This window comes from Chelonia mydas, chromosome 3 (assembly GCF_015237465.2).
Source record: "Chelonia mydas isolate rCheMyd1 chromosome 3, rCheMyd1.pri.v2, whole genome shotgun sequence".
Classification (NCBI taxonomy): domain Eukaryota; kingdom Metazoa; phylum Chordata; order Testudines; family Cheloniidae; genus Chelonia; species Chelonia mydas.
Genome location: NC_057851.1, coordinates 34401786 through 34412141, shown reverse-complemented (window position 1 = coordinate 34412141; position 10356 = coordinate 34401786). Strand labels below are relative to the sequence as shown.

General features: G+C 39.1%; 1 protein-coding gene across 3 annotated transcripts in view; it reads right to left on the bottom strand.

Annotated features, from left to right (window-relative positions):
- Positions 1-3807: 3807 nt before the first annotated feature.
- EIPR1 (EARP complex and GARP complex interacting protein 1) overlaps positions 3808-10356 on the bottom strand; it is a 168525-nt gene continuing 161976 nt past the window's right edge. For all 3 annotated transcript variants that reach the window (XM_037894138.2, XM_043542302.1, XM_037894139.2), the window contains one exon: positions 3808-4141. In XM_037894138.2, the coding sequence (XP_037750066.1) occupies positions 3967-4141 (175 nt within the window). In that variant the 3' untranslated portion in view covers positions 3808-3966. The remainder of the gene's footprint in view (positions 4142-10356) is intronic.

Genomic DNA, 10356 nt, shown 5'->3' with positions numbered 1-10356 from the left:
TTATTGGGATATGGGAGACAAGGTTCTAGTACCTGGTCTGCCTCATTTGGTTCCAGGACTTGAACCTGCATTTCCCACCTTCCAGGTGAGTGCCCTGACCTAGCCATTGGGATATGGAGTCAGTTTCTCTCATCATCTTTTGTTGGAGCGGTTTCACTTCATATAAATAATTATTCACTGAGTCAGAGAAAGACACTGACTCTGTAGCCCAGCGACTAGTTTAGGGCACTTGCTTGGGACGTGGGAGACCCTGATCTGAATCAGGCAGTCCTGAGTCTCCTACCTACCAGGTGAATGCTCTGAACCACCAGGCTTTTGTCTATTCTATTCTAGGGTTGGTCTGTCTCTCCCAATTCGATGTGAAATTCCATCCTGGGCCTGAGAAACATTCTGGACAAACAGTTTTGTCAAAACAGACACATTTCCGTATTTTGGTTTCAACAAATCAGCTTTTCAGATGAAAAATTCTGGACCAGCTCTACTCCATAGCATATCTGCCAGTGAGTGAAAAAGGGTGGGTTTTCTAACAAAGCAATTTCCATAAACAATACAGGGGTTTTGAAAGAATTTTACCTCTGATTGAGATGGAAGGATTTTCTAAGTTTCCTTAAAGTACAACTTACAACTGAACCAGAGGATTGTCAGAAAGAAAGTGCAGCGAGGGTGTGTGGTGGGGAAAGAGAAGGGCAATGTGAAAGCTTGAGAGTATGAAAAAATTAATTCTCCTCTTGTCTTATAGTGGTGGTTCCCAAACTGGGGTTTGTGAACCCCTGGGGTTCATGAAATGTTACAGGGGGTTCCCGGGAAAAAATTCCCACTGGCGGACAGAGCTGTCCTTAGGGACCCCAGTCAGCACAGGGCCAGCAGCCCGGAGTCCCTGGACTTCTGAGAGCTAAGCAGATCAAAGCAAGCATATCTATCACACTGAGGAGATTTAAACTTCGAGACTCCTTATTAGAAATGGAAAGGGAGGTGGATATTTTTTGCTGTTTTTAAAAATAAATAGGCAGCTAGTATTGTTTTTAAAAGTATTATGAAGAACAAGTTTAAGATTTGTTGTAACGGGTGTTGTTTGTCTGGACTGCTCAAATGTTTGCTTATGCTTATGTAGGAAGAACTCTTTGAGTTGGCTTCTTAAATACCTTCATGTTGTTTCATATCTGATACTCCTTGATGAAACATAGGAGCCTTGTCTTATAACAGGCTTATTCAAAGTGATACAAGCTACGAAAGTGAGATCTTGGAAGAGTGTTGCCGTTTTCATAATGTAATAAAAATACTGTAATGATAAATAATAATTAATAATAAATAGTGTTTAATAAGCATGTCATAAAAACAAATTTTATATTTCTAAGATCACTGCTTTTATAATTTATACTCAGATAAAGGAGAAAATCCCTGAAATATTCATTTTTAGGAGGGGGTTTGCGAGACTTGACATCCCATTCTCAAAAATTAAATTAGAAAGCAATAAACATAAGTTGAAGACTTTTGCTAAGTACATTTGCTACTTCTATAGTATTTTAAATACTAACGTTATTTCTCTTTTTTGAAAGTCATTTTCATGTTACTGCGAGTGCTGATCAGGTGGCTAGGATCAGTTTTAGACATGACAGCAAACTATTTAAATTTGATCCTCCTGTCCCCCTACTTCCATAGTTTTTGTTTTGTTTTAAATGTAATGGACCAAATTCTCAAGTTGGGTAAACTGACATGGCTCCACTGAAGGCAACGTAAATACATCAAATTAGTCCAACAGAGTATGTGGTCCATACGTTAAAAATAACCAAAACAACAAATGTAGTCAAATTTGCTTCATGATTTTCTCATAACTGCAATGAAATTGCTTTGCCATCATATTGACTTTGTTGATGAAATCGCACTTCCAGTGACTGGTGTATACACACTCTGCAGCTAAGTGTTTAAGTTAAGTAGCACATATTAAGAACAGACTGCAGTTTTTCATGTCCAAAACATAATCATTTTTGTAGCTAAAATTTGTGGTTTTAAATATTAAAGCCACCTATGAAAGTCCATCCAACTCCTGGTTTTTGACAACCAAAAACTTAAAACACATTTTACTCTTTGGAAAGCACTCTTTGTTAAAGCCAAGTGTATACGGGTTGGTAGCTCAGGCTCGGTTTCAGGCTGACGCAGTTTGAAATAGCTGAGATATTAAACTTTAGAAAAGTCATAATTTTTGAGAGTGGCATTCATTATGAAGGAGATACAGGCACCAGAGTAATACAAGCAAAAACCAATAACAACTAATTAGCTACAATTATTTCACTTCTACAGGTTCTGCTATACAAACTTTGAGACAGCCATGCATGGAATTCAACTGTTCTCTTTTTCTGGCCACTTTGGCCTATACAATCAGTCACGTTTTCACAGTGTGATCCCATATCAGCAGCAGTGTCTACACAAAAAAATCACGTTTGGATGTATTTCGATCCAGCTACTGAGTAAGGACAAGTAAAGGTTAGTAGTAGGTTGCCCCTCAACAGCAACACCAGCAGTCACTATAGCAACAGCAGGAATAATAGGAGGAAGTTGGTATTGATCTTTCTATCCCTTGCTAGCAGCATTCTTCAGCTTAGCCTTACACTATGTTGTTTACTGTACAATTGGCTACCATTAAAGAAGAAGTTCACATATCCCTGAGGTACAGAAGTTAGCTGGAAACAATAGTGCTGAGAAAGCAAGAGGGGCATAAAAAAAAAAAATCACTGAGTTCTGCTCTAAGCACCTAAATACAACAGACAGCAAAGCAAGCAGCAAAGTGCAATCTGAGGAGGTCAATAAGTGCAGTCTTATTTTATGTGCCCTCCATCTAGATTTCAAATTTCCTGTGCATTCTCCTTCCATCAATCTTAAGTATTTGTAACAGGCAAGTCACAGCAGTAGCTGACCTAGGTGCCAAAAATGGAAGAGGATTTGGCAAAGCATGGTCTGTGCTCAGTGGAAGCCCGTTACATCATGCAAGCACATTGTGGAATGGCACTGAGCCAAGAAAGACAGGAGACAGATTTCTTGCACCCATTGAAGAGACTTTCAAATTAACAATGGTGTAGCTACAGTGAGATTGGCACTCATATTAAAATACATAAAAGACAACCAACTTCTAAAAGAGATTTTGGGTCAGACAGAGAAATCATCATTTATAACAAAAATGCCACATAATGTTGCGTAAAATTGCCAAATCACGGCACAATATGTTGTCAACATTCCTGTATGGTTCAGCTGCAAAATATTTTTTACGTGGCTCTCTGTGCTGGCAGTCTGAATGAAAGTAATAGATTGTAGCTGTCTGCATGACTTCATCCTTACCCTTAACATTTCTGGTTAGGATAAGCAAAGAAGGAAGAATGGTTTAAAATGTGGGAGTGAATTAGGAATGTTCTTCAGACCATTCCCCACTATATTTATAATCATTAAGGAATGAGCCAGAAGAGTTAACAGAGTATGGTCCTAGCTAAGAACACTAGGCTGCTTATGTTGAAAAGAAAGAAGAAAAAAATACTTTTGCAAGCCCGCAGATCCCTTTAGCCTTAGGTACCACTGCCTTACTCCAATTTTTTTAAACTGGTACAAGAATAACTTCATCGAAATCAATTACACTGGCATAACACTGTAGTAATACAGTAGTATACTCAGCCACATATATCAAGAAACAGTCGAGTTTACAATAATTAGATAGGAATCATCACCTCATTAGAGTGATTATAGAAATCACACTAGCACAACTTCAGGAAAATATACCACCAGTGTCCCAACAATGCAAAGACAATGAAAACGTCAATTTCGCTTTTAGTCAAGTTTATTTTATTTTTTTATGTATTAATTATATTTAAATGTTTACACCGAACAAAAAAGTATTGGACTTGGAAAACTAAACAATTATCAATACATTTCAAGCTTTTAAAAATGATGTCAAGGTAATGATTATATCATAATCCAAACAAATTATAACAGTATATGATATTTAAGTGCTCTGGGAACTCTGTTAATAACAAGTCTCCCATCATAACTCAAAGAAGCAAAAAGCCATGGGTCTGCTGAGGACCATTCCACTGCATATACACTGTCTTCATGTTCTTCATAGGTAGCTATTATGCTGTCCTGAAGGGGCTCTTTAGTCCTGGAATAAAAATAGTAAAGAGCAGTGACTGTACCTGATTTATAAGGCACTATAAATGTCACAAACAAAGATAGATATATAGGCCCTGATTTACTGTACAGCAGTGGGCTCTGTGGACACACCATTGTACTCATGCCAACCACTAATGTTTAGATTTTATAAAATATAGCATGATCATGTCAATATTAAAATGGCCATTAGTAGAGAGCGGTGATTGTCATTTTCACTACCTAAAATGTCAGTTGTTCACAGTTCTAGGAAGTTCTAGGTCATGAAAGAAACAACATATTGCCTACTCTAAGCACCTCCATGTTTTTTTAAAAAATGTAAGTACAGAGCATGACAAAAACGCAAATCACTAGATAATTTTTTCCTGAGATTAACATATGGTTTAAGAGATGCCTCCCTCAAATACACCTCCCCCAGATTTTTATCCTTTTGTTTATTTGTTTCCTAAGTGAATTTTGGATCTGTCAAAACTAGCTTTATGGCTGAATGCATAATGTAACCAATTATGAGACAGAGCTCAATCTGACCCCGAATGTCTTTTGATGCAGTGGGCCTGATCCTGCAGTCCTTAGTCAGGCAAAGTTCTCATGGGAGTGCTGCAGAAATGGGCCCATAATCTCAAGAGCAGTGGAAAACAGAGGAAGGGAAGGGTTCAAACTACACCATATTAACCTTTCCTCTTCTCCTGTCCATTTCACAGAAGTATATAAATTAGGGCTGTCAAGCAATTAAAAAAATTATTTGCGATACTGTTAAACAACAATAGAATATCATTTGTTTTAAATATTTTTGGATGTTTACTACATTTTCAAGTATATTAATTTCAATTACAACACAGAATACAAAGTGTAGTCTTCACTTTATATTTATTTTTGATTACAAATATTTGCACTGTAAAAAAAATGTATTTTTCAATTCACCTCATATAAGTACTGCAGTGCAATTTCTTTATCATGAAAGTTGAACTTACAAATGTAGAATTTTGTACCAAAAAACTGCATTCAAAAATAAAACAATGTAAAACTTTAGAGCCTACAAGTCCACTCCGTCCTACTTCTTGGACAGCCAATCACTCAGATACACAAGGCTGGTTACTATTTGCAGGAGATAATGCTGCTTGTTTCTTGTTTACAATGTCACCTGAAAGTGAGAACAGGCGTTCGCATGGCACTGTTGTAGCTGGCGTTGCAAGATATTTACATACCAGATGGGCTAAAGATTCATATGTCCCTTCATGTTACAACCACCATTGTGACAGATTTTCATTACCAATCTGCTTGGGGCATCAGTCGATCAAGCTGATGCTGCAGGATCTTTGGGGAGGAGGTACAGAACACATCAAGTGTCTAAGTTTTAAAGCTTTATTGATAAAATAATAACATAACAGCAGAGAGTGCTGGGAACACTCCCACGTCACTCAGGGGAAGAAAGAAAGCATTAATGCCCCAAGCATTACCCACTTTCATACTCACACATGCACTACCCAACACTGGCCAGGCCTGGGTGTAACATCAGAAGAAGGGGGGGGTGGGTGTGGAAAGGGTGGATGGGAATGGTGTCCTAGGCCCAGGTCATCCAAGGATCTGCTGTTGATCTCCGAGCTGCTCCAGCTCTCAGGAGGGTTTTGAGTCCTGGGCTCCTTTGGGTGGTGTGGGGGGGAATTTCACTCAGGGACCTCTGCTTCTGGTGCTCTTTGTGCCAATCCAAACCAGCTTGCTGTGGCCTCCTCGGTTTCCCAAAACATCCCAGCTCCAGAGACTTTGTTGTCCCTTTTATTGGCCTTTGCTGTTGCCATCTAATTTGTTCTCACTATTCTCGCCGATATCTCTGTAGCTCTGCTCAACTTAGTTTTCCTCTTGTCATGGCTGGGCAGCTGCTGATTTCTCGTCGAGCCCATGACCTTGGGCCAAGGCCAGCATCTTATCTTCACACGGAGCTAGCTGAATTGTTGAGTTAACCCGTTCTCTGCTCTTCTTCTTTCTCCTCCCTCTGGCCTCTTGTATTCCGCAAAGGAAACTTCCACTCACACACCTTTGACCCTCCCCAAAATGCTTTGCAATGCTTGCAACAGTGTTAGCCACATACAATGCGGATCTGCCTTCCGCAGAGACTCCCTGAGGGAAGGGGCCTTTGGGGTGTGACACCATTCCAGAGGACATGCTTCCATACTGATGATGGGTTCTGCTTGATAATGATCGAAAGCAGTGCGGACTGACGCATGTCCATTTTCATCATCTGAGTCAGAATCCACCAGCAGAAGGTTCATTTTCTTTTTTGGTAGTTTGGATTCTATAGTTTCCACATCAGAGTGTTGCTCTTTTCAGACTTCTAAAAGCATGCTCCACACCTCGTTCCTCTCAGTTTTGGACTGCACTTCAGATTCTTAAACCTTGGGTCGAGTGCTATTGGTACCTTCTTTGCGTTTTGTCAAATCTGCTGTGAAAGTGTTCCTAAAACGAACATGTGCTGGGTCATCATCCGAGACTGCTATAACATGAAACATATGCAGAATGTGGGTAAAACAGAGCAGGAGACATACAATTCTCCCCCCAAGGAATACAGTCTCAAATTTAATTGATGTATTATTTTTTTAATGAGCATCATCAGCATGGAAGCATGTCCTCTGGAACGATGGCCGAAGCACGAAGGGGCATATGAATGTTTAGCATATCCGGCATGTAAATACCTTGTAATGCCGGCTGCAAAAGTGCCATGCAAATGCCTGTTCTCACTTTCAGGTGACATTGTAAATAAGAAGCAGGCAGCAATATCTCCTGTCAATGTAAACAAACTTGTTTGTCTTAGTGATTGGCAGAATAAGAAGTAGGACTGAGTGCATATATTTGTAATAAAAAATGATAATATAAAGTGAGCACTGTGCACTTTGTATTCTGTGTTGTAATTGACAGGTTTCAGAGTAACAGCCGTGTTAGTCTGTATTCGTAAAAAGAAAAGGAGTACTTGTGGCACCTTAGAGACTAACCAGTTTATTTGAGCATGAGCTTTCGTGAGCTACAGCTCACTTCATCGGATGCATAGCATATCGTGGAAACTGCAGAAGACATTATATACACACAGAGACCATGAAACAAAACTTCCTCCCACCTCACTCCCCCGCTGGCAACAGCTTATCTAAAGTGATCCTCAAGTAGAGCCATTTCCAGCACAAATCCAGGTTTTCTCACCCTTTCCATGCGCATTATAAAGAGGGGTTTCAAAGGGGGATGGGCTGTTGTCAGCAGGAGAGTGAATTTGTATGTGTGTGTGTGGGGGGGAAAGGGTGAGAAAACCTGGATTTGTGCTGGAAATGGCTCTACTTGAGGATCACTTTAGATAAGCTGTTGCCAGCGGGGGAGTGAGGTGGGAGGAAGTTTTGTTTCATGGTCTCTGTGTGTATATAATGTCTTCTGCAGTTTCCACGATATGCTATGCATCCGATGAAGTGAGCTGTAGCTCACGAAAGCTCATGCTCAAATAAACTGGTTAGTCTCTAAGGTGCCACAAGTACTCCTTTTCTTTTTGTGTTGTAATTGAAATCAATATTGAAAATGTAGAAAAACATCCAAAAATATTTAATAAATTTCAATTGGTATTCTATTGTTATAACTGCGATTAATCACGATTAATTTTTTTGAGTTAATCGCGCCAGTTAACTGTGATTAATTGACAGCCCTAATATAAATATTAGCTCCAATAGAGAAACTTTCTTGTTTTGTTACCTTATATATCACCTAACACCTTTGCGCACATGATAATTGAGTGTTAAGACAGATATGGTCTTTTATACTACAAATGTTTAAAGAATGATGTGCATCGATTTTTAATTTCCAAAGTACACAATATGGATTGATATTATGATACTAGCAATGCACTCTCCTTTTCTTCCAATCCCTTTTTCTATCAGATGCCACTTCAGTACATTATTCTGTGCGGTGGTGGGTATTGAGTTTTCAGCGCATAACGTCAGATTTCTCTCCTGTCTGATGGAAATCAGTGAAGCTTTCAAAAGCATCCCCCTACCTCAGAAACAGACTTGTATTACAGCTGCCATCGTCCTACCAGAAGCATATGACAGAGAACCCTATGAATGGGACTCAATCACATTACAGCTATGATAGAAATGAAGTGTTGTTGGCTGTCTCTGTCCTTTTCCACTCGTCTCCCAGAGTTCAAAGCATGAATCTCTACAAGAACAACAAGTGTAAAAACAAATCTGGTATTGAATTTGGTAATGAATTTGTATCGCTTGCAGGGCTGCATGTAGTATTAGTGCTGGTCCGCCTAACCAGCTGTGAATTTAATATCACAATTAAGTTTAAATTCAATTCAATTACTAATGAAACTCTCTAATAACTGCAGTGTGATTCCTGATGTTCGGTTTCAAGGACCATCATCTTTTACTTATACTATTTTAGGGAAACCACCATAAATGTCACAGAAGAGACGACATACAGCTTATAGATTAACTGTGAAGAGTAGGATGTATGCTGGAGAGCTCCTGAAAGTGTACTTTGATACACTCCATCTAATAACTGATCTACTAAGCCCACAATGCACATTTCATCTCCTCTATAGTGTTTTTCTGACTACTTCTTAACTGACACAGCTGGTTAAAAAAAAGTTGGTCATGTCCCCAGATAGCAATGTGCCTCATGCAATGCTCACCCACTTATCCAAAACTCCATTATTCTGAAGGTTTCAGATGTCTCTTTGGATAAGCAGGGGAGCAATGCATGGTGCATATTGCTGTCAAGGGACATGACCGACTTTCAGTTAACCAAGAGTCTCACTCAGTTAACAAGAGGCTGGATAAATAGGGATGGATAAACTGCTAGTTTACACTATTTTCTGTATGTAAGATGTGACTTTGGTGTATCAATTCCAATAATATATTTTGTACAGTTTAATGTAAAAAGGAGGGATTATATGGTGAGGAAAGAATCTTGAATTAGCAGATGAACTACTGTTTTGAATTTCAGTTCTACTCTGCTATTTTGAACCCTCATTTATTGTTCCTTCTTTGATGAATTTCCCATTGAGAATTAAAAGTTACCTGGTAGTATCCCTTAAGGAGAGCATATTATTAAAAATAAAAACACATGAGCTCAGGACTAGACATGGTAGCATTTTACAGTTTCTTCCTCCATAATGACAGGTTTCAGAGTAGCAGCCGTGTTAGTCTGTATCCGCAAAAAGAAAAGGAGTACTTGTGGCACCTTAGAGACTAACAAATTTATCTGAGCATAAGCTTTTGTGAGCTACAGCTCACTTCATCGGATATAGGCCTGGCCTAGGGACATCGCTATTAAGGAGCTGAAGGAGGCATAACCTATGGATGTCCTACATAAAAGACTAGATACTATACAAGATACTAAGGCAAACATTGAACACAGGATGAAAATTACTGCAGGAACAGCACAAAAGGTCCAGTAGAAACTTACTTCCACTTCTAACCTTGGAGATATTGTACATGCTCTGATGAAAGAAAGTAAGAAATTATCCTTTAAATTGTGCTACCTGGATAATTTTCCCAATGGGGATGCACCAGTATAGACAGTAGCAGATTAAGGACCAATATATCTGAAATGTGAGGATGCCAAGGAAGAAGAAATCAGAACAAAAGAAGTTTGCTTTTCACACTAGAAATCTCTTGGAGACCAATCATTTTATCCCTTGCTCAGAGACATCCAAATAAAATGTTTGCTGGGTATACTGTGTCTTGTATTATTTTGGTAACCCAAGAATCCCAGAGGATATGCAGTTTGATACTATGTAAAGCTAGGCTGCTTACAGAGCTTCAGTTTCAGAATCCTAAAACATAGATTTTACCCGATCAAGCTGAAAATCAGTTTTATGCAGACTGAGAATCAGCTGAGACCACCATATATCAAATACTCTTTGGGTCACCTAGTAAGATTTAGGCTGGGCTGGTTGGACAAAATTTACTTCAGTCAAGGAAACTGATGTTTTCATACAGTAAGCAAAGTGAGTGGTCAAGTGGTTCATCAAGAAAACAATTGATAAAATCAGGATTTAGATACAAACTTCTATTTATCTAAGAGTATGTCCACATGTACAGTGCTGCAGAGGCACAGCTGTACCAATACGGGTGGTGAAGATGCTCTATGTCGATGGGAAAGAGCTCTCCCGTTGGCATAAAAAACCCATCTCTGCGAGATGCATAAGCTATGTCAGTGGGAGAAGCT